This window comes from Sciurus vulgaris, assembly GCF_902686455.1.
Source record: "Sciurus vulgaris genome assembly, chromosome: 17".
In the NCBI taxonomy this organism is placed as follows: Eukaryota; Metazoa; Chordata; class Mammalia; order Rodentia; family Sciuridae; genus Sciurus; species Sciurus vulgaris.
This window is the reverse complement of record NC_136478.1, coordinates 61,736,211-61,764,204: the sequence shown is the minus strand read 5'-3', so window position 1 is coordinate 61,764,204 and position 27,994 is coordinate 61,736,211. Positions and strand designations below refer to the sequence as shown.

Genomic DNA, 27,994 nt, shown 5'->3' with positions numbered 1-27,994 from the left:
TAGTGAAACCCTGTCTCAAAATAAGAAGGAAAAAAAAAAAAAGGTGGGTGGGGGGGGAGCACGGATGTAATTCAGTGGTAAAGCACCCCTGGGTCAATCCCGAGTGTGTGTGTGTGTGTGTGTGTGTGTGTGTGTGTGAGAGAGAGAGAGAGAGAGAGAGAGAGAATTTTTCAGTAATGTTTGTGGTCCCAGGCTCAGTGGATTTTTCTTTTTTAAAAAGGCAGATTCTTTAGGGCCCCATCTCAGGCCTCCCAAGCTAGAATTTCCAAGGATGATCAGGAATCTGCATTTTCACTAGATTGTTAAAAATTGAGATGCTTAATCAAGGAAAGGGGAGGGCTACATGGAGGGACAAAGACAATTCATGCGAATTATGTGTACACTTTTTGAATGGTGGTGTCACTATGCTGTGTGCGTGTGCGCATACGTGTGTCTCCAGATTTGCCAAACACAGCAAGAGTCCGGGGCTCCTGGACCCGCGTGGCGCCTGCCTGTAGCCCTAGCTGTCCGGAGGTTGAGGCACGTGGATCCCTTGAATCAGGAGTTGGAGGCCAACCTGGGTAATAGGGAGATCCCGTTTCAAAGAGAAACATGCTCACACGACCACCCACAACAACAGCACCGACAAAAGTCTAGGTCCCGAGACACAGGCGAGAAGCCGGTGTCTGATGTGACCCTCTCTCGGTTCCCTAGACCCTTCGCTAACTCTCATGGTCCCTCCCGCCCGTTCAAGGAAAAGTGAAGTGAAAGTTAAAAGTAAAATCCGATAGGGACTAAAGGAAGGGGGCGAGGGACCCGGTCCAGCTGAAGAGACCCCATTCCCATGCCCCCCAACAGGTGGGAGCGAGGAGCCAGGGACAGGAAAATACTTTGGGCGACCTCACAAAAATTCTCAGCGGTGACCTTTAGAAGCATCCCTCCTCCCCATGTCACACCCCGAGAGACTTCACCTCCGAAACCCCAGGGGAGGGCGTGCACAGGGCGGAGTCTCGGGGGAAACAAAAGGGGCCCCAGGACGCCCGGGTCCACTCCGGGTCTCCAGAGATGTCGCCACTGCCGCTGTGCCTGTTGCTGTTGACGCTGTTGAGCGTAGAGCCCGCCGGGGTCAAGCTGATCCGGTATGGGAATCCCACTCGCCACCCCCACCCTCAGGAGATTCTCCACCTATTACCCTTTAAATCTGTGGCGCCCGAGTTCTGTGGCTTCCAAACTCAGCACCCCAGGAGCCCTGACTCCTCTTTCTCGGGTCCCCAGATCTCTAATCCCAGGTGTCATCCCTGAGGGCTCTACCAGATATCCTCTGAGGCCCCCCATTTCCATTTTTCAGTCTAGGGTTCCCAATGTAGACACCCATGGTTGGGGACCCCTCATCCTACTACTATTTTTTTTAACCAGGGAGTGAATCCAGGGGTGCTTAAATACACGGAGCCACACCCCGAACCCCTTTTTAATGTTTTATCTAGAGACAGTGTCCCTCTGAGTTTCTCAGGGCCTCACTAAGTTGCTGAGGCTGGCATTGAACTAGCCATCCTCCTGCCTCAGCCTCCACAGCTGCTGGGATTACAGGCGTGGGCCACTGCACCTCTGCCTCCTAACAGGACAGATTTGTGTGTGTGTGTGGGGGGGGCACTTCAGAGCCCATCCTGAGCTCTGAAGATCTGGTTTGGGGGTCTTTAGCTAGATGATGCCCCCACCTTCCAGATCGTCAAGACTAAGATCTGTAGCCTTTAAACTGCAAATCCCCCAATTCACATTCTCCAAACTGTTCAAGCTTTATAAATATCAAATTTGGGGACCCCATTCAGGTCCTTTCCCACTACCTTGCCTCTGTTGCCTCCCTCCAGCTCGCCCTTCCTCTTCTCTCCTCACCCCTAGGGCTCTTGAGGTGGGAGGAGGGCTCTTCCAGGAAGTATTTTCCCCACTTCACATTCTCCTGCCTCTCAAGACTGAGTCACGGGAGTTGGGGGAAGGCAGAGGTGTGAGCCAGGGGACAGAACTCCGAGGCAGATACAAAAATATTATGCACATGATTTTTGTTAACCTGGTTTTTGAACTTAATATATCACGGACATTTTCCAAGTCCATGCACAGCAGTGAGTCTCAGAACGTTGTCCAGGATGGAGAGCTTCAGTAGGACCCAGAATTTGGAAATGCAAATGTTCCATCCCAGACCTACTTAACCAGAAACTAAGAGATCTGAATTTTAACTAGCCCTCTGGGTGAGGGGTTGGCAAACACTCTGCTCAAGGGTCAGTTTGCAAATAAAGCTTAAGGAGACTCAGCCCTGTTCATTCATTTACATAGCGTCTATGGCTGCTTTCATGCTCTATAAGCAGAGTTTAGTTACGACAGAGCAAAGGACCTGCAAAGCCTCTACAGAAGGTTTGCCCAGCACCCCTGATCTAAGTCATCCTGCTTCAGTACTACAATTTCGAGAAGCACTGGTATAATGAGCTACTTCCTCATTTTTAGTGGTCAAATGAGATTCTGTACCTGTATGTTCCACAACAAAGCTAAGCCAAACCCACTGTTGGCCATCGGAGTGTTTCCAGTTTCCAAAGTTAGGCACCATCCTCATAAACACATTTTTCTGTACTCTTGTAAATGAAATTCCTAGGCTGACATTGTTGGGTAAAAGGTGTGTGTCAGGCTGGGGCTGTAGCTCAGTGACAGACTATTTGTCTAGCATGTGTGAGGCATTGGGTTTGATCCTCAGCACCACGTAAAAAATAAATAAATTAAGTAAAGGTATTGTGTCCATTTAAAACTAAAAATATTAAAAAAAAAAAAAAAGATTTGTGTCCATGGGTTTTTCCGGTTTCTTGGTTTCTCTTCTTGAAAGCTTCTAGTATTCTCAGCCTTCAATATCACTTTCTAATTAAAAATAAAATGAGAATGAAATGTTAACATAGGACCTAATCACTCTTTCTCTTTCTGTCTCTGTCTGATAGCGAGTCTTGACCCCAGGGTCTTGCACATGCTAAGAAAGCACCTACCACTGAGTTATATCCTCAGTAACACCCAGCCCCCCATTTTTTGAGACAGGCTCTTGCTAAGTTGCCCAGGTTGGCCTCCAACTTATGATCATCTTGCCTCAGCTTCCCAAGTAACTGGAACTGTAGGCATGTGCCACCATGCCCAACTGGACCGAATATCTTAATGATTTATCTGGAAAGTAATGGAACAATTAGCCAAACACAGAACTAATTAAAAAAATTTTTTTTCTCAACTGGAAAAAAAAAAAAAAGGCATTGTAGCTCAGTGATAAAGCCTGTGCTTTGCATGAGTGAGGCCCTGGGCTCTCTCCACAGCACAAAAATGTGTATAATTTTAAGGCATTTGCTACATATTTGCCAAATCAAAAATCATCCTCCTAAAAGTGTGTATCACTTTCCACTCTCCCTGCCACCTCTGGTAGTATTTTCAGTTCTTTGCCAACTTGCAGAGTGAAACAAAGTTTCTCACTCTTGGCGCTTGAATTTATTTGATGACTGTTGGGAGTCAAACATCTTTCATGGGTTTAGAAACTTTGTGAGAATTACCCATTTGTGTTCTTTACCATTTCCCTACTGTCAAGAACTGAAATTAACTTGCCACATTATCGTGGTTGCTCAAAGACGCAAGACTTCCAGATCAGAGTCAAAGGCGGTTTATTGCTCCCAGCAATAGCAGTAGCAGGACTATCAGCATTTGTTTCATGTTCTGAGTCCATTTCACAAGATGATATGCAGAGGGTCAGGTGATTCCCGCACATGAAGTGAGGTCGTTATAGGAGACAGACTCTGGGCTTAGGCAACCTGGAATGTTTTATAATAGATCATAAACCTGCCTGCTCCTTAATCCATAGAAAGATGCTATCTATCTTCTGTGATTATTCATGAAACAAAATACTTGAAAAGACAGTTGGGACAAAGGCAGTCAGTGAGACCCATAGAGAAATGTGAGACCCATAGAGAATTGTCTCCCAATACTGTGTTTCATTATTCTTATTCATTTGTAGAAACTCTTCGCATATTGGGAATATTAACTCTTTGACATAAAACTTGTAATTATTCCCCCAGATTGCTTTTTTGCTTTTTTATTTATTTCTCTCTCTCTCCATGTCACCACCCAAGAGGTGTAAAGTTTTAGGCTCTCCTCTTGGTATCATGCCTAGAAAAGCAGTCCTCTTCCCAGTTATTTTAATATTTCACTTGCTTCTGGTGATCTTATAATTTTATATTTCACCTTAAATCTTTGACATATATGCAATGTATTTGATTGATTGATTTAAACATACCAGGGCACTTAACCACTGAGCGACATCCCCAGTCCTTTTATATATTTTATTTGGAGACAGGGTCTCCCTGAGTTGCTTAAGGCCTTGCTAAGTTGCTGAGTTTGGCTTTGGATCTTGTGATCCTCCTACCTCAGCCTCCTAAGCTGCTGGGATTCCAGGTGTGTGTCACTGTGCCAGGCTCTATGCAATGTATTTTAGTGTAAGGAGTCAATTTTTTTTTTTTCCTTCTATTCCCCTCTGGCCCCCTGCCAATGGTGGCAAAAAGAATTCCTAAACACAATGAATGAAGCACACAATAGTTCATCATTCCAGGGTTTTGCAAGGGCTAGAATTTAAAAAAAATTTTTTTACTTGTAGATGGACACGGTGCCTTTATTTTATTTATTTATTTTTATGTGCTGCTCAGGATTGAACCCAGCGCCTCACACATGCCAGTCAAGTGCTCTTCCACTGAGCCACAGTCCCAGCTTGTAAGGGTAACATTTTATGTTAGGGTCTTTGGAGCCCTTTAAGAATGGCAATTCCTCTGGATTGGCTTATTTTAAGGTATTTGGAAATTGACAGGTCTTTGAGATGCTCCGTTTGGGATGATTTGCTCTTATAAAATCTCTGGGGATATTCGTTATCGTGTGCTTTCATAGCATTTACAGGAAGGTTGCTATTTTGAAGTTTCTGGTAACTGCTGCTGTTGTAGGCCCTCGAGATGTTTGCCCTCATATCCTATTTGGGAACTGTATTACAGAGGGCTTCCAGGAAGGGTGGCTTCCTAACTGTCCGGCATCCTCTTTCCCTTCAGGATCCCTCTTCACCGAGTCCACCCTGGACACAGAACTCTGAACACACTGAGGGCATGGGGAGAGCCAGCAGAGCCCTCTAGGTTGGGGACCCCATCCACTGGGGACAAGCCCATCTTTGTGTCTCTCTCCAAGTTCATGAATGTGAGTCACAGCCATACACAGCTCCCACCCTTGTGCTCTTAAGCCAAACTCTCTTCATGTTTCCTGTCTCCTCTTTTGCCATCAGGTCCAGTATTTTGGGAAAATTGGGCTGGGAACGCCCCCACAAAACTTCTCTGTTGTCTTTGACACTGGCTCCTCCAATCTCTGGGTTCCATCCAAGAGATGTCACTTCCTCAGTTTGCCTTGCTGTGAGCTTTCATGGTGGGAAGAATAAGGCTGAACAGGGCGGGGGGGGAGGGGTGAAGGGAGGAGGGGAGGGGCCTCATCTTCCCTGAAGTTTTTGTTGTTGTTTGTTTGTTTTTGCGGTGCTGGGGATTGAACCCAGGGCCTTGTGCTTGCAAGGCAAGCACTCTACCAGCTGAGCTACTTCCCCAGCCCTGCCTAAGGTTCTTAGCCACCGTCTTCTGATGCCCTTACCGGTGAGGAGTCAAGGGGCAGGCGTCTTGGGAGGCTCCTATTCCCGTGACACCTCTGATCTTCTAAATTAGGGTTCCACCACCGTTTTGATCCCAAGGCTTCCAGCTCCTTCCAGCCCAATGGGACCAAGTTTGCCATTCAGTATGGAACTGGGCGGCTTGATGGCATCCTGAGCAAGGACAATCTGACTGTGAGTGATCACAAGAAGGCTTGACCTTCGGAGAACCCGGAGAACCCGCAGTGACTAAAACCGTCAGATTTGCAGAGGGGCTTAAAGAGGCGGGGATTCCTGGGAAAAGAGACAGGGCTTGGGGGTGGGGCTTTCCAGGCAGGGAGGCAAAGTTTCCTGGGTATTTGGGACCTGTTTCCAGATTTTCATAGATCCAGGATTCGTGCCTTGCTTTGGGGGTTTCAGGGATGTGTGGACATGTCCTTCCAGAAGTAACTGACCCAGTCTCAATCTACTCCTAGATTGGGGGAATAAAAGGTGCATCAGTGACTTTCGGGGAGGCTCTGTGGGAGCCCAGCCTGGTCTTCACTTTTGCTCACTTCGATGGGATACTGGGCCTCGGTTTTCCCATTCTGGCTGTGGGAGGAGTTCAGCCCCCGCTGGATACACTGGTGGAGCAGGGACTACTGGATAGGCCTGTCTTCTCCTTTTACCTCAACAGGTATTGGGGGAGGGTCTCCCCACCACCTACAAGTCCTGACCCCAAGAAGGAAGTTCTGCCATCCCCACCCCCAATTCAGGAAGTCCCACCATCCTTTCAGGAAGTCATCCACTCAACAAAGGGATTTTCAGTCTCCACTGAGAAAAGCACTTGCTCTATATCTGAAATGCCCGAACCCTATTCATTAGTTTCACAGCTTAAGTGACAACCTAAACCATACTAAAGACACTCACCATCACTTCAAAATGCTCCACGTTTCAAAAGCAAACAGGGGATTTCATGCACTTTCCTTCAGATACTCAACATAGGAACACTCTTCACAAGAACAAAACAAAACAAAACAAACCCCTCAAGTTCCATTTGAGAACATTCACTAGGAAGTCAGGAATTGCCTTACACTCAGAAAGTCCTGGCTGTCATTCAAGTCTCCACACCCTCCCCCCCAAATCTCCACCCTGCTTCTTGGAGGCCCATCACCCATAGTCAAAAAATCCAGGGTCCACTCAGTTACCCCAACATGCAACCCCCTCAGGAGGTTCAGCCTTCCTCTTAGTAGATGGGCCACTCTCCATCTTCCAGGAAGTTGCTACTTCCTCTTCTGGTCACTGACGGCCAACTCAGGAAGCCTAATACTTCTCTTAATGCCAGGAAACACAATTTAGAAAGTCTTACCTCCTCCTCAGGAAGCCACCCCACTCCTACACAAATCACCCATCGAGTCAGTTCAGAAACCCCAGTGCTCTGCTTGGTAGCTACAACAGGTCAGGAAATTTCCCCCCAAGAGTTCTGCCTTCCACAGTCAAATGAAATCTCATCTCCACTTCAGGATGCCCCCAAATACAATAAAATTCTTCTCCATCCAGAAAAGCACCATTTCCTTTCACTTCTTGCTTTGCTTCCAGTCCCAATATCTAGGCCCCACCCACATTCTACTACCCCATCTAGAACTGAGAAAAGACCCAACTGGCATGAAGTCCCAGCCCTGGTCATTCCTGGGACTGGAAGGGGAAATGCCAGTGACACCAAGCACTCTGCTTCTGCAGGGACTCTGAAGGGGCAGATGGAGGAGAGCTGGTCCTGGGGGGCTCAGACCCCACTCATTACATCCCACCGCTCACCTTTGTGCCAGTCACAATCCCTGCCTACTGGCAGATCCACATGGAGCGGTGAGTGGCTTGCCTCCTGGGTCTGAAACTGGGGGGAGGGGGAGGGGTATGAATTCCTAGGACCTGCCTCTAATGCCTGTCCCCTTTCCCCTCAGTGTGCAGGTGGACACAGGACTGACTCTCTGTGCCCAGGGCTGTGCTGCCATCCTAGACACAGGTACATCCCTCATCACAGGACCCTCTGAGGAGATCCAGGCCCTGAATGTAGCCATTGGGGGATTTCCCTTGCTGGCTGGGCAGGTAAGGACACAGTCTTTGGTGAGTGTGGACTAGGGAGGCTGATGGGAGTTGATGGCAGACACTGAGCAGGATGCTGGGACCAACAGGTAGGAAACAGGTAGCTATAAAATTTCCTAGAGCAGAAAGAACTGGAATTCTGAACGATGGGCTGGAACGCAGAGGGAGAAAGAAAGGACACTTCCAAGTATCTGCTCTGAATGGCTCAGGTGGTAGCCGGGAGAGGGATGAGAGTGCCTGGTTATTTAGGACCGGAGGAGAGAAGGTGCGGTGACAAGGCCTGTCCATACAAGGCCCTGAATAGCTCGCTGTCCCATATAAACTCTACCCTATTGCACTGGGGAGCTGCGGAAGGTAGCTGAACAGGAATCTCCAGTCTTCATGTGTTCTTTTCCTCTAGTACCTCATTCAATGCTCGAAAATTCCATCGCTCCCCACAGTGTCCTTCCTCCTTGCGGGTGTCTGGTTTAACCTCACAGCCCAGGACTACGTTATCCAGGTGTGTGACTCACATTGACGTCAGCATAACATAATATAACCCGGCTTGAGGGGACGGAGCTGGGAGTGAGACCACCACGGCGGGATAGAAGCCCCCACAGAAACATTTCTAGTTCTCTCTTGGGGTAGTAGGCATGGCGCAGTATGAGCTCCCCGGGAAGAGGCAGGCACCGTGGCGTGTTGTGACACTCAGTGGCTCTGTCTTGTTGCCTTGCAGATTGCTCGGGGTGACTTCCGCCTCTGTATGTCCGGCTTCCAGGGCTTGGACATGCCCCCGCCTGCAGGACCCCTCTGGATCCTCGGCGACGTCTTCTTGGGAACCTACGTGTCTGTTTTCGATCGTGGGCATGTGAACGGCGGCGCCCGGGTGGGCCTGGCGCGGGCTCGTTCCCGCGAATCTGGGGACAAGTGGACAAACCCGCGCAGGCGCAGTTCTTCGGCTGACGCGCTTGCTAGGCGCATGCGCGCCGGCAGGTAGCGGAGGTCTGGCTTCCCGGTAAAAATCCACTATTTCCATTGAAACAGTTTACCTGGATCGCTTCTTCTAAGTGCGTGCGTTTTAGAGAGGAAAATTAGTGTTCGGACCTCCGGAATCGAGGAGGGGAAGGGTATCACCACTATTGTACAGGGCTCACACTAGCGAGGGGAGTCTTATACTACAAATACCGCGAATCCCTAACCCTTTCTCTGCCTCTAGTCAAAGGCTCCGGCTTCGCGAAGCATCGTGGATGTTGTAGTCCACGCCATGTTTACATTCTAGCGGGGGCAGGCGCAGCCACAACAAGCGTGGGAGGCGACAGGTCGAGACGACAGCGACAGGTGGCAGTTGTGTGTTGGGGGAGAGGTGGTGGCTGAAATAGGTAAAGGGTTTCCTAACCCTTGTTGTAAGTTGGGGGATATCATTCCTGTGGACCTCATCTTTTGTTCCTTTTTTCTCCCCTTGGGATTTCAGGACCCCTGAGTCCGCCATAAAGGCGGAGCTTGAAGCCCCCGAGTTGGAGGGAGCGATGCTGCCCCTCCTCCGGTGGTGATGTCACTACCCCTTCAGCAGCTTCTTGCTGCCTAGAGCTGCTGGGGCTGGGCCACCCTTCCCCCGTCGCCAGCCCCGGATTCCCCCATCCCCGCCTCGCCTCGACTTGGGGTGAGTACGGGGGAGGGGGCGGAGGCTCAGGTCCGAAGGCGGTAAGACAACCCAAGTGCCAGTTTGGAAGGTAGGGGACTTGGAAAACACGGAACCAAAGATTACAGCGGAGGGATCCCCTTTGATTCTGAGCTTTGAGGCCAGGGTACTTGAAGGGTCTGGGAGGACCAAGGATCTTAGGCAGGGAGTCCCTGTATTTTCAGCGTTAGTGAGACTCTCTTTCGTGGATTTGGAAGTGATGGGAATGGAGATGCGGGAACAAGAAGAGTCCTAGAAGTCAGGGAGGAGACGACCCATCCTCAATTTTCGGGTCCTCGGGGAATGGGGGAGGGAGTGTACAGGGTGAGGAGGTGGGAGTTTGGAGCTTTCGGAAATTTTGTGATTAGAGTGTCAGGGAAACAATGCTTTGGAGAGGAGCTGGGTGGGAAAAGGTCTGAAGAAGTGGACAGACAGCCTCTCCCCTCCTTGGTCCATTGCCAAACAAGGAATCTGTTTTCCTGTGGTCTGTGAGCATAGCTGGGTGTTCCTGAGTCCCATCTTGTCTCCAGAATGCCCTTTCTCTCTAATGGATGGGTGAGACTCCAGGTTCACAACCCCCTCCCACACATACCCAGATGAGGTCTAGAGAGGGCAATGAGTGAGTGACAACATCCAAATTTCCTATGACTGAGGGAGTCTGAACCATTCTGTTACTCCTGGCTGCTGCCCCCATCCCCAGCCTCTAATCCCAAATCTCATCCCATATTCTCCCCCTTTCCCAGCTCCTTCTCACCAACAACACCCACCTTCTTCCATGCTTCTGACCTCTGGGGGGGGGGGGGCCCAAGAAATGAAACAAAACACAAACAAAAAAATGCTGATTTAGTAACTTGATTCTGGGCCTAACTGCTGTCAAAAGCAGAAAGTAGCAGTGGGGGTGGGGTGTAAAGGATGGCTGACTTAGGTTCCCAACTCAGTTCCAATTCCCAGCCTCTAGCGCCTACCGGGCCCCTTCTCCATGCCTCCATCACCATGCCCTACTGGCCTGGGAGCCTCATTCAATGCCCACTACAGGATTCACTGCTTCTGCCTAGGAGCACACCAGAATTCAGGATAGAAAGAGGTAGGAAGTGATGATGTGTTTCCTCTGCCCAGGTGGGTGCCATCAGAGGCTCAAGGGCTGTCCAGTATCCATGCTGGATTGGAGGCTATGGGAAAGCCCAGGATCTGGGGAGGAAGAGAACTACCTCCTTGTCTGCAGGACAAACCCCTCTTCTGTTATTCTCTGCAATGACGCAGCATGAACCCTGGCCAGGATGGGGGTTAGAGTGTGTGGAGGGGAGCTGTGAGAGAAAGGAAATGAGACCTAGAGAGAGGGGAGCCCCAGGAAGAGACAGACTCAGGAGGGAGTAAGACATGGGAGAGAGACCCAAGGAGGACTCAGAGAAAAAGCAGGATTAGAGTGAGTCGCCAGAACAGAGGGAAAGAGAAAGGGCAGAGACGAACAGGTGAAGGGGACACGCCAGGGGGCTGTCAGCATCCTCTAGCTGTCCGGTGCCTGGCCTGATGCCACCCTCTGCAGGTGCAGCAGCTGGTTGGTACCGCTCATAAATAGGGAGAGGGAAAGGAAAGGAGAAGGAGTTAGTTGGAGAATAAGAGGAGGCACAGAGATCCAGAAAGGGTAAAGACAGGCGAAGTGGGGTGGGGGACAGAGCCTAGGAAGGAGAGGAGAACTGACATACGGAGCGGGATAGAGATCATGAGGTGACAGAGACTCAAAGAGGGACCCAAAGACCCAAAGAGAGGAAGAGAGACCTAGAGTGGCACTCCCTGAATGAAACGTAGAGACCAAGAGGATGAGACTGGGGAAGGGGTACTAAGCCATGGCCAAGGAAGGGAAGACAACTCTAGAAAAGAGGAACAAGTACTCAAAAGGAGAGGGACAAATTCAGAGACCCAGGGAAAGGGCAGAGAATTAGGAAAGAGGGACCAGAGACACAGACACAGGAGCGGAATGGGGTGGAGAGGTTATACCAACCAGCCGCTGCACCTGCAGCGGAGGCGGCGGGCCAGAGACCGCGCCGCCAGAGGATGCCCGCAGCCCCCTGACCCGCCCCCTTGGCTCCTACAGGCACCTCCTCGCTCAGCACCCAGCCGCAGTCGTTGGCTCCGCCCCAGCCCCTGCGTCTGCGCACTGCCTCCAAGAGCCCAGGACCGCTCTGGGGGCGGGGCCCGACGCTTCAAGGAGGTCCGCCTTGTTCTGGCCCCGCCCCTAACTCTCCATCTCGACCCTTTCCCCTTCTCCGGACCTCTCTGACATCTACCCGGCACAATTTTCCATTGGTCCCATCTGTTGCCTCAGTTTAGACGGTAATCCTGACGCTTTGGCCTCTCTCCCTCCCCTTCTTTCTGCCTGCATTCGTGCTCACTCCAGCCCTTATCCATTTCTTCATCCTCCAATCTGCTGTCTGTGGTGGTCTAACCTTCATACCCTTTCCTCTACCAACTGGAAGTTTTCATCCCGCCCCCTAAGGCCTCAATGATCCTTGGTCCTTGAGGATCTCTTTACTCCAAGTACTCCAAGACTGTCCGTTCCAGGTCCCTCTCTTCTGTCCACCGCAGTAGCTTTCTACTCTGCAAGTCTCACTTTTCCTTCAGCGCTGCCCCACGTCCCTATCCTCCACCCTCTCACCACTGCCCTCCTTCTCCTACCCTTTCAATCTCCTTAAAGTTCCGCCCCTCCCTTAGTCTCACCTTTCTACAACCGGTTCAAGTTGTTTTATACCATTCGTCGTCCCCACCTACTTTTCTGGGTCCAGTCCCATCCTTCCGGACCCAGCCCCCTCAGCATTCTGCTTAGGCTGCTCCCTTAGTCCTATTCAGACGCTCTCAGGTTTTCAAGCCTCGCTTGTTTCACACCTTCTCACCGGGTCTCAATCTCTCTTCCCTGTCCCTTCTCGGTTCAACCGGTCCCATTCTGCGAGAAAGGGGTCCATCTCCAGTTCTCGCCCCTAGTTCAGTCCCGCCCGCTCACTGCCCCAACAATCAGGACTGTCTTTGCTCTTTGCTCTTAGGCCTTACCCCATCCAACCTATGTTGACCCAACACAGCCCTATCTGCCCCTCCACTCCGGGTCCTCTCTGCCAAGGTTTTAGGTCACGACGAGAGATCTCTTTCTCTCCGGACTCTTCTCAGTCCAACTAGGTAGGCTTCTCGGATTGTGACCCTTCAGGCCAGTCTGGCTACCAATTTTTTGGTTCTATCAGGTCTCTTTCTTACATCTTGCCCCGTTTCTTGTGTTGCTGAGCCAAGAAACGTTTGTTACCGGTCCCGCTTCCTTTGGTACTCCGCCCCTCCGTTTTGCTATCTCGCAGAGATCCAATCGGTGAGCCTCATTTGTGGCTCCCCCACATCCAGCTAGGCAGTGGTAGAGTATCAGCCCCTCTCCTCCGGGTCTTAGCCCCACCCAAGTCCCTCAGGCCAATCAGTTCGGATCCTCCCCCACTCTAACGCCCCGTCCTTCCATTCTATCGCCTCCTCCCATCCAATCACGTCCGCCCCTGCCCCTTTCAGGTCCGCCTCCTTCATCCATCTTCTCCTCCCACCCAATCACGTCTGTGTCTTCCCTGAGCCCCGCCCCTCTTGGCCCTGCCTCTCCCGCCCCGCCCCCAGTCCAATGCTTAGCTCAGTCTGCGTCTCGTCCTTCCGCCGGCGCCAGGGGGCCAGCAAGCAGCAGCAGGCACCAGAGCCGCAGCCGCCTGAGTCCCCGCCGCCGCTGTCCCCGCCGCTGCCACCGCCGCCGCTGCCGCAGCAGCAGCAGCCTGCGCAGCCCGGCCCCGCCGCGTCCTCGGCGGGCCCCCCGGCACCCCGCTGGCCCGGGGGCCGGTGCGCCGAGCCATGCCCCGGGCTGCCGGCGGCGGCCATGGGGCGGCACGGCGGCGGCGGTGGCGACAGCGGCAAGATCGTGATCAACGTGGGCGGCGTGCGCCATGAGACGTACCGTTCGACGCTGCGCACCCTGCCAGGGACGCGGCTGGCCGGCCTGACGGAGCCTGAGGCGGCTGCGCGCTTCGACTACGATCCCGGTGCAGACGAGTTCTTCTTCGACCGACACCCGGGCGTCTTCGCCTACGTGCTCAACTACTACCGCACCGGCAAGCTGCACTGCCCGGCCGACGTGTGCGGGCCGCTCTTCGAAGAGGAGCTCGGCTTCTGGGGCATCGACGAGACCGACGTAGAGGCCTGCTGCTGGATGACCTACCGGCAGCATCGCGACGCTGAGGAGGCGCTCGACTCCTTCGAGGCTCCCGACCCCTCGGGTGCTGCCAACGCCGGCAATGCTGCAGGAGCCCACGACGCAGGCTTGGACGACGAGGCGGGCGCGGGCGGCGGTGGCCTGGACGGCGCTGGCGGCGAGCTCAAGCGCCTCTGCTTCCAAGACGCGGGCGGCGGCGCCGGGGGGCCGCCAGGGGGCGCGGGCGGCGCGGGCGGCACGTGGTGGCGCCGCTGGCAGCCCAGAGTGTGGGCACTCTTCGAGGACCCCTACTCATCGCGGGCCGCCAGGGTGAGCGCGCTCTTGGAGCTCCCTAATACCCGAGACCCCTCCTCCAGACCGTCAGTAGTGCCACGTCCCAACCTATTCTGGACTCTAGGCTCCAAATCTCTTAGAAGCCTCTTGCCCCAAACCAGAGCCTCCCAAACACACCTCCCTCTCCTGGTCATCCCCTAAGTCCTCAGATGATGTCTGTCCAACCTCCAGAATCTCCCAGACCTCTCCATGCCCACCCTGCTGCTCCAGGCTACCTTAGATCGATAGAAATTCCCTTCCTCCTGTGAATCTCCCAGTTTCCTGCGAACCACCTTGCCTTGCCTTTCTTGGGCCTCTCCAAGACCCTCTGAAGACCTTCTCCAACCCTCAAAGGCTCTCCAGTCCCTCCTAACCTCTTGTTACCACCCTTGGTCACACCCCCCTCCCCCGCAAGACTTCCCTCAGCCCTGTTTTTCAGACCATCCCCAGCCTCTCAGAAGACATTCCTTCCCACCCTCAAAGTATGAAGGCCCTGTTAACACTGTTCCACATTCCCCACCCCCCTCCAGACCCTCTGAAGCCCTCTCTTCAACTCTTACTCTCTCAGGATCTCCCAACTCCCCCATTCTCCCTGAGCCTGTCTCCCAGAAAAATCTCTCTCCAAGTTTGGTTACCTGGTTATTTTGACACTCCCCAAACCCCTCCTTCTGCTCCCTAAGTCGCAGAAGACCCTACCCTGCACTTCAGAGCCTCCTGGATCTCTCTGAACCTTCAAAGCACTTTCCTAGCCGGGACACTTCCCCTACCCCTCACAACAGTTTGGTGGGGCACCTTCCCTCCTGGAACTTCCCTTCTGTCCCCTCTGTGTTCATGTCCTTCCTTGCATCCTCTACGCCAACTCACCAACTCTCATCCTAAAGACTTTCCTCATAGAGCTGCTGACTTTCCCCCGCACTCCTCCTCATGTCTCCAGAAGAGCCCCAAGCCTCTATACTATGCCTGTCCTCTCCAGAACCCTGCCTGTTCTCCTGAACTGCTCTTCCTCACCACAGATGCGCCCCCGCCTCTCCCTTCCATTCCTTCAACTGCACACCTCACTATCGCTAAGAACTGCTGTTTCCAAAACCTCCTCTAGCCCCTTTCCTAGTCTGCCAAATAACTTTCCTTCCTGCTACAGAACTTTATCTCACCTGAAACCTTGCCCCCCTCAAGTCATTAGCCCAGAAACTTCTCAAAATAGCTTCAATTCTTTCTATCCCCTAGCCCTGCTCTCTGCCCCTTTCTCAAGCTTCCTCACCCTAAAGCCCAGGACTGGGCCCCTCAACTTTCCATTCACCAAAGTGACCCAAAGACCCCACACCCTAGCCTTTTCTTTCCTTCAACTTTATCTCCCTCAAAAGTTCATAGTTCCCCCAGCAATCTTTCCATCTCTCCGGAAAAAGTTCCTTAAGCATATGGAACTTCCCAGGCTAAATGGCTACCCTCCCACCTAGTTCTCCTCTGAACCTCTTCCTCCTCCTAACTTCCTCCCTATCCCGGAGACCCCAGAGAGGGAATTTGTGGAAAGAGAGGGGGCAATTCAAAACGGGGGGATTAGGAAGAGGGGGAAAGGAGCAATCCCAGTGTCCCCTTCGAGCTTCCCGGGGGGGGGGGGGGGCACAAACACCCAGAGGAGTCAGTCTGGCCCCCTCCCCCCACGGTGCCGTGTCCTGGGCCGGAAAGGACGCGGAGCCGCAGTGCCGCATTCGCGCCGGGGGAGGGTGCAGGGGGAGGGGGGCCGCCCGGAGGCACTGCATAAAGTTTGGTCCCTGGGAAGCGCTGAGTTGGCAAGATTTGGGGTTGAGTGGGGGGAGGTGAGAAGGAAGAGGTGCGGAAGGGACATGGCCCCAGATGCCCCCTCAGGCCTCCGAGTGGCCCCTCCCCCATGGCCTGCTGCGCCCTTCCCTCCTGTGACCCCATTGAAGGGTGCTGAAGTGAGGGGGAAGATGAAGGTGGAGTCCTTCCGTGATAGTCAGGTTAGGGGTCTGGGTTAGCTACGGAGGTCATTCATTTGCTGCACAAATGTTTTTCTTAGTGTCCGCGGTGTGCCAAGCACTTTCCAGCCTCATAGTAAGATTGCTTTTAGAGTTGGGAGCTCTGGTCAATGCAAAGTGGAGGGTCCGGTCCTGTCTCCCTTCTCCCTTCATCGTAATCTCTCCTTTCCTTCTTACAGGGATTCCCGTGCCCTCCTATCCCTTCGCTTTAGAGCTAGCCCGGAGTAAGGGGTTAAACCAACCCGACGCCGTCCATCCCTGCAGCCGTGTAATGCGGCGGGTGCCCACCTTCCTCTGTGTCCTGGGATGGAAGGAGTTAAATCAAAGTCCTGGCAGGGGGCCTCGCGGCGTGAAGCGGCGCCACTGCGGCTGCGCGCTGCCTGCTGGGCTCCGGTCGGGAAAGGGTTAAAGAGGCGCCCGGTCACTGCGGCTGCGCACTGCGACGGGGGCGCTGTCCGTGGTGCTGGCCGCTGTGCGCCCCGCCTCCCGGCCCTGCCGGCCCGCCCCCACTGCGGTGCCGCAGCCTGTGCCGCTCACCCGGCGCGGATGGGGGTGGGGAAGCACCAGGCATGCGCTCTGCAGAGGCCTCTGGCCTCGTAAACCACTGCGGAGAAACAGAGGGCCCGCACTGAACCCCTGCCTCACACCAAGGTCCAGGGTCTTCTCTGTTGCTGAACCCTGACCCCCCTCTCCAGTCTGATTTGGGATTAAAAGTCGATTCGCCCCTCCAACCTCTGTGCCTCTCCTACCCCTGATTAAAGGCCCCTTTTCACCCCAACACCCATTCTCTTTCCTTTCCAATGCATGAACCCCACTTTACCCCTCCTCTCTACATAGCTGAGAAAGCCCACTGTCATTTCTAGAGGTATAACCCCTAGCCTGTTTTCTCCCAAACCTTGACCCTGTCCCCTCCTCAAGGCTTTTGTCAACCCCCTGACCATTATGTAGCAGGACTGTGGCTCTCCATCACCTTGAAACAGGCTATGTGCACCCTGCAATTCTTTGATCCTTGCCCTGTCCTCTCCCCAAATGTCTAGGTCCCTGACTCCTTACCCAGGGCCTTAAGCCACTCCTCTCTCCACTTCTTTATCCTCTTCCCTTTTTGTAGCTTAGCCCTTCAACACCTCCTTCAGGTCTCTGATCCCCTACTTCCACTCTTTGGTTCCACCCTGCCTGTCTTGACTTTGTGAGGTCCTCATCCAGCCATCTCCCCCTTCTGGGGCCTGGACATTGGCACTGAGGTTCTTAACCTGTCTCTGACTCAGCCTTGCCCTCCACCAAATGATGCCCTATACCCCAGTAACAGTTCAGACCTTCTTACTATGTTCCTGGCACTGGACCAAAAATGTTTTTTGGAGCCAAGCCCTTTGTACACTCATCTAAATTAATCCACACAGTAATCCCATATGAATAAAATCTCCTTGCCCAAGTTTGTTAGGTTAAAATCAAACCCATACTTGGTCTTACCTCCATGGTTCTGAATCCTCACTCTTCCCCTTCCCTTAGCTCCAAGCTGAGTCCCAAAGCTTCTAGGACACTAAGGGTGTGTGATCTTAGTCCCCCTCATCCCTATCCTTCAGCACAACACTTGGACCTTTCCAGGGGGTCCTGAGATAGAGTCCAGGGAACAGGAGGGCAGGGGAGGTAGGCTAGGACACAGAATGGGGCCAGGAATTCAGGTTCCAAGGAGGGCATCCTACTGCATATGTTGGGACCCACTCCTGCCCTGTTGCCTGTTTCTTCCCCCTTTGGCTGGATTTAGAGGGGAGAACAGGATCCTAGAAGTGACAGAGCCACAGGGCTGGGATACCTGGGTTCTCCAGTAGTTTGGGCTCCAGGAGGCTGGGGAAAGGGACACTGGAAGGGTCCTCCTTCTGGTGGGTCACCGCTTCCCTCTCTCTCTCTCACCCTGCCTACAGTATGTGGCCTTCGCCTCACTCTTCTTCATCCTTATCTCCATCACCACCTTCTGCCTGGAGACCCATGAGGGCTTCATCCACATCAGCAACAAGACGGTGACACAGGCCTCCCCAATCCCAGGGGCTCCACCAGAGAACATCACCAATGTGGAGGTGGAGACGGAGCCCTTCCTGACCTATGTGGAGGGGGTGTGCGTGGTCTGGTTCACCTTTGAATTCCTCATGCGCATCACCTTCTGCCCGGACAAAGTGGAGTTCCTCAAAAGCAGCCTCAACATCATTGACTGTGTTGCCATCCTGCCCTTCTACCTGGAGGTGGGCCTCTCGGGCCTGAGCTCCAAGGCCGCCAAGGATGTACTGGGCTTCCTGCGTGTCGTCCGCTTTGTCCGCATCCTGCGTATCTTCAAGCTGACCCGACACTTTGTGGGGCTGCGTGTGCTGGGCCACACGCTCCGTGCCAGCACCAATGAGTTCCTGCTGCTCATCATCTTCCTGGCTCTGGGGGTGCTCATCTTTGCCACCATGATTTACTACGCAGAGCGCATTGGCGCTGATCCTGATGACATCCTGGGCTCCAACCACACCTATTTTAAGAACATCCCCATTGGCTTCTGGTGGGCCGTGGTCACCATGACAACCCTGGGCTACGGAGACATGTACCCTAAGACATGGTCGGGGATGCTTGTTGGGGCACTGTGTGCCCTGGCGGGCGTGCTGACCATTGCCATGCCCGTGCCCGTCATTGTCAACAACTTTGGCATGTACTATTCTCTGGCTATGGCCAAACAGAAGCTACCCAAGAAGAAGAACAAACATATCCCCCGACCCCCGCAGCCTGGCTCTCCCAACTACTGCAAGCCTGACCCACCCCCACCACCCCCACCCCACCCTCATCATGGAAGCGGTGGCATCAGCCCCCCACCACCCATCACCCCACCTTCTGTGGGGGTGACTGTGGCTGGGGCCTACCCTCCAGGGCCACACACACACCCTGGGCTGCTCAGGGGGGGCGCAGGGGGGCTGGGGATTATGGGGCTGCCTCCTCTGCCGGCCCCCGGGGAGCCCTGCCCGCTGGCTCAGGAGGAGGTGGTTGAAATCAACAGGGCAGGTGAGGCTGGGACCTGGGTGGAGATGGGAGGAGGTGGTTGCTAACTTTCAGAGAGAGCAGGGTAGTGAGCAACAGAGGGAAGAGAGGAAAGGCCAGAGAGAAAGCCAGCAATGGAGACATGACTCTTGTGAAAGAATTTTGGGGAGAGACTATTCCAAGGGGGCAGCAAGGCAGAGGCTGTAGGAAGCAGAGTAACTGGCATTTGGTGAGAGGGACTCAGAGAGAAGCTCGAGGTGGAACAGGATCTCATGGGAGTCCCAGCAGGACAGAGGCAAGCAGAGAACAGTGGCAGCATCTGAGCTGTTCAGAGACCATCCCGAGACCCGGTGGCTAAAGGTGACATAGTGGGTCTGAGGTAGGGGTCAGAATGTCACCTAAAGCTGAGACTTGAGTGAGCAGAGAGGGACAGCTGAAGGGCAGAGGTGGCAGGCAGTGGGTGGGAGTCCAGAATCTAGTAACAGAGAGGCCAGAGAGGGAGATGGGCCTGAAAACTAAGTCAGAGGCCCTGTGGGCAGAGTGGTCACAGGACAGAAGGGCAACTTGGATACAGGGCCGGTGAGCTCTGCAGAGGACAGCATGCAAGGGGCCTGGAGAGAGCCCAGACAGATGTCGCTAAGAGGGAGATGAGGTGGGGGAGAAGCAAGTTGACTGTGTGCGTGTGTCCCCTTGCCCCAGGGGAGTCCATGCCTCAGAGGCAGTGATTTGGGTGTCAGGGAGGAGGAAGAGGTGGGCCCCACCCCCAGGCCTTAAGTAGGTCAAGAAAGGGAGCTGGGCCACCCAGCCCCCATCTTGCTCCCTCAGCCACTGACCCAGTTTCACACCAATTAAAAATAGCTCGAGTCAGAGCCTAGGGGACCCCCACCTCCCCCTCCCTCATCTATCACCTCCCCAACCCTTCCCCATGGTGCCCTTTCCAGCTCCCAACACTTGTCCCTAAACAGTCACTTCCTGACCCACTACATCCTCCACAGCCATCCCCTCAAGCCCTAATACCCCACCCAGGCACAGCCCTCCTGGGTTCACCTCAACCACCCCATCCAACTCGGGGCTCTGCCTCAGCCCTTCTCAGCACCCAGCTTGCTTCCCACACCACCTCCGAGCACCCCGAGCCTAGTCTACCCTCCCCATGCCCTACGCCCGCCCAACCACTTCTGCCAACACCCTGTCTACCCTGCCCATCCTGGTTGCCCTTAATACCTCACTTCCACCCGTGTCCCCACCCCATCATCTCCCTTCCCGACACCTGTCCAGTACCCAGCATCCTCCTGCCATCGCTGATGGTGTTCCTCCTTTGTCTCCTTCTGACACCCTTGGATGCAGACCCCCGCCCCAATGGGGATCCAGCTGCAGCTGCACTGGCCCACGAGGACTGCCCTGCCATTGACCAGCCTGCCATGTCTCCAGAGGACAAGAGTCCCATTACACCAGGAAGCCGGGGCCGCTACAGCCGGGACCGAGCCTGCTTCCTCCTCACCGACTATGCCCCCTCCCCTGATGGCTCCATTCGAAAAGGTGAGGTGCCCTCCATGGGCCCCCTGGGACCCTCCTCTCTCCCCTGTCCAGGGGGGTGGGAGAGCAGTGGGGGTGGAGGCACTGGATTTCCTCCCCCACTCCCTTAGTCCCTAACTGCCTCCCTCCCAGATCTCCTCTCCCTCCCTGCCCTAAATTTCCTCACCACTGACCCTTCGCCTGTCTTTATTCCATCTCCATTTCCCCCAACCCAACCCTGGACCCTCTGGCCTCTTCCCCCACCCCCAGCCACTGGTGCTCCCCCACTGCCCCCCCAAGACTGGCGTAAGCCAGGCCCCCCAAGCTTCTTGCCCGACCTCAACGCCAACGCTGCGGCCTGGATATCCCCCTAGTGGATGAACCCCCTTCCCCCCGGGGTAAGTACCCCCCCCTTGATCCCTGCTGACTCCCCCACCCTCCTGACTAACCCCTCTGAGAACATGCAGTCCCCACTGACCGAGACCCCGCCCCTCACTGTGAACAGACCCCCACCCACCTACCTCAGGACTTGTCTTGCCCCTCACTAACCCCCCAGAACTAACCCTCACCCTCCCTCCCACACCCAGTGCCTTTCCCCCACACTCTGCCCTCATGACTGACCCATCACCCCATTAACATCTCTCTCCTCTGGATTTGTTACTCGTAGGAAAACTGGGTGCACACCTGGGACACTTCCAGATGCAGATGGCCCAAGCCCTGAGGGTTGAGCCAGCATTTAACACTGGGTGTCCCCACCAGCATCTAGCACTAGCTGGGCATAGGGGTTCACTCTGGGCTAACCTACGTCCCAGGAACTCAGGGAGGTGAGAAACAGGCACCAGCAAAGAGGGCCACTGGCAGAGGTGATCTGTGCTCAGATTAAGGAGGCACAGGGATGGCAGGAAGGGGTTCAAGCAAAACTCCAAGGAATGGGACTTAGGATCAGAGGTCTGCAGTGGGCTGGTGCTCTGGCTGAAAGCCAGAGACCTAATTCCATCTGCTAATGACTGGAGGAACCACACAGGCAAAGCCCGGGAGACCAGGTTGCACGAGAAGGGCGAGCCACAGCTAGATGAGACAGGAAAGCCGTGCCAGGCTGGAGGCTGGGGACCTTGTCCAGGATCCCAGGGAGGCAGGTGAATCTGGGCAGGACAGGGGCAGCTCAAGGGGCCTCATGGCATGGGGACAAGGTAGAGGAAGAGATGAAGTCAGGAGACCAGAGCCAAGGATCCAGGGGGGAGGATGAAGCCTGAAGGGGGCTGTGGGAATGGAGAGGAAGGGATGAGGCAGAGACAGTCAGGGGTCAGGGATCAAGAGGGACGGGGACTGAGAGCCCTGGGGAGTGGAGGGGGCGGTGTGCAGAGGTTCTAAAGATGAAGCATCCAGCACTTAGCACATGCTGGGAAGTGAATGTGTTCTGCCATCCTACAAAGCCTGCCAGGCTCTGGCTTCTTTCACATATCCAACCATTTGCTCATTCAGCAGTGAATTCTTGAGGGCTTGGTGCCAGGTATTGGAGAATCTGCCATTATGGTTTATGGTCCAGAGCCGAGGTTGGCAAATGGAGGCCCAGGGGCCAAAGCTTCCAGCCAGCTGTTTTTGTAAACAAAACTTTACAGAGACACAGCTCCTGTTTCACTGCAAAGGCAGAGTGGAATCTTTATGGGTGAGGCCACACAGGCTCCATACCAAAAAGGCTCACTTTCTGGCCCTTTTCAGAAAATGTTTGCCAAACCCTGGTTGGAGGAAGCAGAAAATAAGAAAGAAAAGAACAATTTTTTTTTTCAGGTCACTTCAGATAAGGGAGATCTGTGGAGGCCTTTTATAGGAAGTGACATAAAACCTGAAGGGTGAAAAGCGCCAGCCAGGCAGAAGGAACAGCAGTATAGAGGCCCTGAGGTGCCAAGGTGACTTGTCACAGAAATAACAAGGAAGGCAGTGTGGCTGCGGCTAAGCTGACCAGGGAAAGGGTGTGGGGTGGGGGGTCTGAAGAGGAGTATGGCCATGATGAGGCTGGGTTTATCTTAAACATACAGGAGCCAGGTGTGTTGGTGCACGCCTGTAGTCCCAGCAGCTCAGGAGGCTGAGGTGGGAAGATCACAAGTTCAAGGCCAGCCATAGCAATTTAGCAAGGCCCTAAGCAACTTAGGGAGGCCCTGTCTCAAAATAAAAAATAAAAAGGGCTGGGGATGTGGCTCAGTGGTAGAGCACTCTTGGGTTCAATCCCTGGTACCAAAAAAAGAATTATGAGAAGCCACCTGGAGGTCCATCACTTATTCACTCAACAAACCTCTGTGGCCTCTTCCTTAGAAATGCAGACTCTTCCTAAAGAAACTGCTGCAGTCTAAGGAGGTGTCACAGGGGCACTTGAAGAGTCTTCAGGGATGGCTTGTCTAAACCCCATGTTCCACAGAAGTTCAGGAAGGGCTTGACCAACCCCAGGCCACAGAGCACACAGGGAGGACCCAGGCTTCCATCTCCTAATCCAGGAAGGACTGCCTGCTCCTTTGGTTCCATCCTTCTGCCTCTTCTTTTTGCAATGCCCCCCCCCCCATCCTTCATCTTCATCTCATTACTTTCCCCCACCCCCCTCCCTGCTCCCATCTTGCCCCTCCCCCCGCTTGCACCCACCCTTTCCACCCCGTGTTCCTTGCCCCACCTCTGAGGGGCCCTGGTGAAATGGAGGGGGGTGAGGGGCGGGAGGATTGGGAAATATGGGTGGGGGCGGGGGAGGTCCCTGCTTCTCTGCCTATGACGCCAAAATCCATTCATTGAACTCAAATGATGGCTGGAGCTGATGGGGCTGGCTGAGTCTTCCACCCGCCCCTGGATCCTTACCTACTGCCCCTGGCAACTTCTTTTCCCATGACTCTCCCTTCCATCAAGACCCCTGACCCCAGTTGTCCCCTTTCTCTCCCTCCCCCAGGACCCTCCTGCCATCCTGGCCTGCCCTCCACCCTGGCCAACCACCCGACTACACCAGCCACTCCCCCCCCTCCGTCCCTCCTCCCAACCTTGGTTCCCTCGCCCCTCCCTCAGCCACCCCGGAAGCTCCTTCCATATTTGAAGTCTCTGGCCGCCCCATTTCACTGCTCCCCTTCCCCGGAAAACACCAGAGAGGAGGAAGAGATCCCGGCGTTTCTCCGTCCCCCCAACAGTGAGGCTGTGTTGGGGGGTTCCCCCAACCATCCTCCCCGCCCCCCCGCCTTGACTCTCTGTATTTCTGTCCCCAGCTCTTGTCACCGCCTGAGACCTCGTGAGACCCTCGGGTCCCCCCTGCCCCTTCCCCCCAGGTTAGCAATTGGGAATGGCTGGGAGGGGATGTCCCCACGATACTGGGCTTCAACCCCCCAGGCCCTCTCCTACAGTCAGGACTCCCGCCTTCAGACAGCGCCCCCGGGCTCTGCCTAGAAAAGCCGTGGAACTCCCCCCAGACCCGGCAGAACCGAAGATGGACCACGCTTTCAGAAACCACACACCCTGCTCCTGGATCTTGGGTCCCGTGAGCCGTACCCCTAGCGCCCTCCCTCACCCACAGAAGCCCATTTCCTTCAGACTTCGGGATGCTTCAAATCCTGCCACAACTGACACTGCCTGGCCCTTCCTGGACCCTTGACCACGCCCCAGGGATTAGCCTTGCCCGCGCCCACTGCCCTCGGAGTTCTCTCACTCCCAAGGGCGCCACCAGCTTTGGCTCCCTCAGTCCCTCACAGCCCTGCCCGCCTGGCCCCCTTTCCCTACACTAGGTGGCTCCGAACCGGATCTGCGCCCCCATCCAGCCCGTTTTCCTCCACACCCTCTCCACCGGCTGCTCCCCGACATGCATTCCGCCCGGCCCTCCCCACGCCCCTGCCGCCACCATCCCGCCTTGCTGTCCCCCCCCCCCCCCCCCCCGCCTTTTGGCCTCAGATGAGGAGTCTATGGGGGAGGGAGGGACGGGCTGGTAAGGGGTGGGCGGAGTGGGGGGGAGGCTCGGTGGCGCCACCGCCTCCTAATCCTGAGTCTCTCCCCCTCCCTGTGTCTGAACCTTTCTTGTGGATGCTGACTGACGCTCCAATTTGTTCACTTTCTCTCTCTCTCTCTCTCTCCCTCTCTCTCTCTCTCTCTCTCCTTGGTCTATCTCTGTCTCTTGCCATCCGTCTTTCTGTGTCTCCATGTTCGTCTCTGCCTCCCTGTCGTCCTGTCTCTTATTTCTGTTTTTCACCGTCTGTCTCTGGCCGCCTGTTTCTCTGGGTATCTTCTGCTCTCTCCATCCCTTTCTCTCTTTCTCTCTCCCTGTCCGGGGTCTCTCTGTGGGACCCTCCCTGCACTCCCATCCCCATGCTTCCTCCCGGTGTTTCTGCCCTTCCCCCCACCCAGGTTACGAGAAATCCCGCAGCCTGAGCAGCATCGCGGGCCTGAGCGGGGTGTCCCTACGCCTCGCGCCCCTTGCCACCCCTCCTGGCTCTCCCCGGGCCGCCCGCCGCGCTCCCCCAACCCTGCCCTCCATCCTTTAGCGCTCCCCTCCCCCCTGTGGGGGGACTCGGGGGTGACTGGGAAGAAGGTCAAAGGAGTTGGGGGTGGGGGGTGGGGAAAGGGTTTTTTAAAAAAAAAATCAAAAAGTCATTAATAATATGCAACCGAAATGATGACGCCAGCAGACACCCCCGGGCCCCTCACCCACAGCCTGGGCCCCAGGATGGAGGGGGAGGGGCGTAGCCGTTCCCCCAACCCCCCCAAAAAGCCTTCTCAGGTCTCCATGAGCCATAGGACACCCCCTCCCATCAACTCTGTAAATAAGTCCAAATTATGCCAATTACATCTTGGGGCACCTCCCCGCCAACGCACTCTGCATGCCTCCCAGAGCGGGACCCTGCTCCAACTCCTCAGCAATAAGCCGCCAGGGGCTGCGTGCTGCGAGTCCGCCGGGAGGGGGCTGGGAGCTCCAGGGGAGGGTCTCCTGGCTTCTACCTTTCACCCCAAGAGGGCAACCAACCCATCACGCATTGATTAAGAAGAAACAAAATCCTAGAAAGGGCGCAGAGAAAGGAGAAATTGCTAACCAAGCCAACAAGGAGCTGAGCTCAGATGGTAGGATGAGGCAGGAATGGTGGGCTGCTGCCAGCTGCTCCCTCAGCCTTTAGGAGGATCCCTCTGGTGAATTTCACCCTGCATCCCCCACCCACCCCCAGGGATCTGCTCGCCTCTATTCTTGCTGCATGGACTCAGAACTGCCATCCTAGAATTCTTGGGATGATTTGGCCCTAGCTCACAAAATTCCTTGACCCCTTTCCTCTGTTCCCAGGACATGAGACCTGCATCTAGAATTCCTGAGATGGACCCTGGCACCCCGCACCCTCCAATCCCCACACACCCCAGGGGCTTAGCCTCTGCACACAGATGCTTCCCACCCTCCCCAATATACCCACCCCCCAAATCCCTGGACCGCATCCCAGCACTTTTCAAACCTCCAAGACTTGACCCAGCTCTTTAGCTCAATTTCAGCCTTTGGGATGCTCCAAATCTTTCCCACAACTTTGACATATCCTGGACACCCCCAAGTCCTCAGGCCTGCCCCCACACATCCCCACCTCCCTAACATCAGACTCAACCACCCTAGGTCCCCCTGAGCTAAATTTCTAAGATAGGCTCAGCCTGTCTGCATATCCAGAGAGCCAGACCCTTCCCAGCGCCCCCATTCTTAGGTAAGCCTAGCCTTGCCCCTCGAGGCTCTTTCCCCAAGCTGGTGCCCAAAAGGTACCCTCTTCATGGCCACCAGTGTTCCCAGAGTGTCGTTCTCATGCCCCTGCTGCTGTGCTAAGGTATTAGGCAATACAAGGACAAACACCTGTTTTAAAAATTCTTTAATGTGCACATTTTGCACATTAAGCTCGTTAAGTCCGTGTATTGCTACTTGGCCAGGGCACCATTTATGCAGGTTAAAAATGTTTTCATTTTAAGCCTTCCATAAGTGATCAGAGGCTGTGCCTAAATTGAGGGGCTCTGGAATATCAAGCTTGGGAAACAACGACATACCCCACTTGGCTGGGATTCCAGCCCTCCCTTCCCCGCCACGCTCGCGGGTGGAAAATCGTTTCTCATATCCCATCCTGGCTCAAGGATGCGCTACCTCCCCCAAGCCCAGAGACCACACTGGTCCCAGAATCCTCAGCGGATCCCCCCACTTTTGGAGCTGGGGGCTTATGTCAATCAGCAACCTCCTTCCCTCTGCTCCCACAAGCTCAGAACCCCCCGCTTCCACCCGATGGTGCGTGTGGGGAGGTCACTGAACACGATTCTTGATGCAATGATTCCTATGCAAGGGGCATTTTGAGCCCCCCCGTCCTTCCCTCGGACCCTAAACCCTGGTGAATCAAGGGTAAGGGATGGGGAGGGTTCTGGTGGGGGCGGGGCAAAGGGCTAGGGGCTCCAGACACCAGGGTATGGGGTGGGGACTGATTATATTGCCAAAGGGTTTAACTTATTTAAACAGCCCCCAGTTTCCCCTGACCCTCGCAAAAGCCGGACGGGGTGGGGAAAAGGGGTGAGGGTCTTTTCCAAAGGGTACTGACCTCTTCCCAAAGTCTCCCCAAGCTCGCCAATCCGCCACAAGTACCCAGCTTTTTAGTTCAGCTTTTAAAAAATAACCACAATCATTATAAACGTCTACAAAACGTGATTTTCTTCTCCTCCCTCCCCATCCCCCAAGTCAACAGTGTGGGATTCGGGGAGAGAGAGCGAGCTACACGGACTACTTCCTAGGCCCGCTCCTACTTTCCCCCGGCCGCCAGGGTGCCTGCAACTACACGCATGCGCTGCATGACGCGCCCCCCACACGCATGTCACGCCCCTCCAGCGCTCCGGGAACGCACGGACACGGGGCAGGGGGCGGGGCGATTGGGGAGGAATGAATGGCTGGGGGACTTCCTGAGCTCAGCGGCTCCCCCTCCCCAACACACACTCAGCAATAAGTTTCTCTCACTCAACCGTGGGCGGGGCGGGCCTGGCCTGTCGCTGGGGGGGGGGGGGGGGTGGCAAAGGGGCGCTCTCAGGGATGGGGGCGGGGGTCTGGAGTCTGTGGGGAGGGGAGGTCTGCAAATCGTCCAATTCTGGTGCTAACGGCGGGTCTTCTCAGCCCACCCGCAGGGCAGGGAGGGAGGGGTCGGCACGGCCCCTCCCCCAAGCCTCCCCCACGCCCACCCAGGGTGCATGAACCGCCCAATGCAGAAGCTGCCGCATGTCACCCCCATCCCCAAAGAAAAACTGTCATGCCCCCTTTCCACCCACCCTCTCACTCCCCATCAAAATAAAAGTTTCCTTTTCATTTAAGTCGCCTCCTGTTTGTTGAGTTCTGATTGGGACTGGAAGTACACAGAGGAAGTGGGACTTAAAGAGTGGGTGATATTAAAGGGTGTGGACTTTGGTGGGCCACACATCCCCTTGATTGCCAGTTCTCAATTTTTTCGGGAAAGAGCCCTCTTCAGTTTCCTTGGTGACAAACATGGGAATTAGCACTCCCAACTGAAAACTTTGCGGAGTCTGGGGAATATAAGTCCCTTCATGAGGCGGGCTAGTCCCCACGGGAGCTGTGG

At 54.8% G+C, this 27,994-nt stretch overlaps 2 protein-coding genes across 8 annotated transcripts; both read left to right on the top strand.

The window, feature by feature from the left end:
- Positions 1-993: 993 nt before the first annotated feature.
- Positions 994-8,754, top strand: NAPSA (napsin A aspartic peptidase). The gene is given in 10 exon segments (XM_079117794.1): positions 994-1,118; positions 5,076-5,217; positions 5,303-5,426; positions 5,727-5,845; positions 6,127-6,326; positions 7,370-7,492; positions 7,588-7,732; positions 8,130-8,228; positions 8,445-8,636; positions 8,639-8,754. Coding segments are annotated over 10 exon segments (1,251 nt in total). The 5' UTR covers positions 994-1,044; the 3' UTR covers positions 8,672-8,754.
- A 148-nt stretch (positions 8,755-8,902) lies between these two features.
- KCNC3 (potassium voltage-gated channel subfamily C member 3) lies at positions 8,903-27,731 on the top strand. Of its 7 annotated transcripts, XR_013760282.1 has the most exons (7): positions 8,903-13,911; positions 17,828-18,935; positions 20,256-20,447; positions 20,694-20,821; positions 23,657-23,716; positions 23,811-23,925; positions 24,783-24,921. XR_013760282.1 is itself a non-coding variant. In XM_079117789.1 (5 exons), exons 2-5 carry the CDS (start codon positions 13,024-13,026, stop codon positions 24,917-24,919), a joined length of 2,325 nt encoding a protein of 774 aa, XP_078973915.1. In that variant the 5' UTR covers positions 8,903-9,368; positions 11,479-13,023; the 3' UTR covers positions 24,920-27,731. The 7 variants fall into 7 exon arrangements, 5 of the variants coding, with proteins under 5 accessions (XP_078973915.1, XP_078973917.1, XP_078973918.1 ...); XR_013760281.1 differs by having other exon boundaries at positions 23,811-24,924; XM_079117789.1 differs by lacking the exons at positions 20,694-20,821; positions 23,657-23,716; positions 23,811-23,925 and having other exon boundaries at positions 8,903-9,368; positions 11,479-13,911; positions 24,783-27,731.
- Positions 27,732-27,994: the final 263 nt, after the last annotated feature.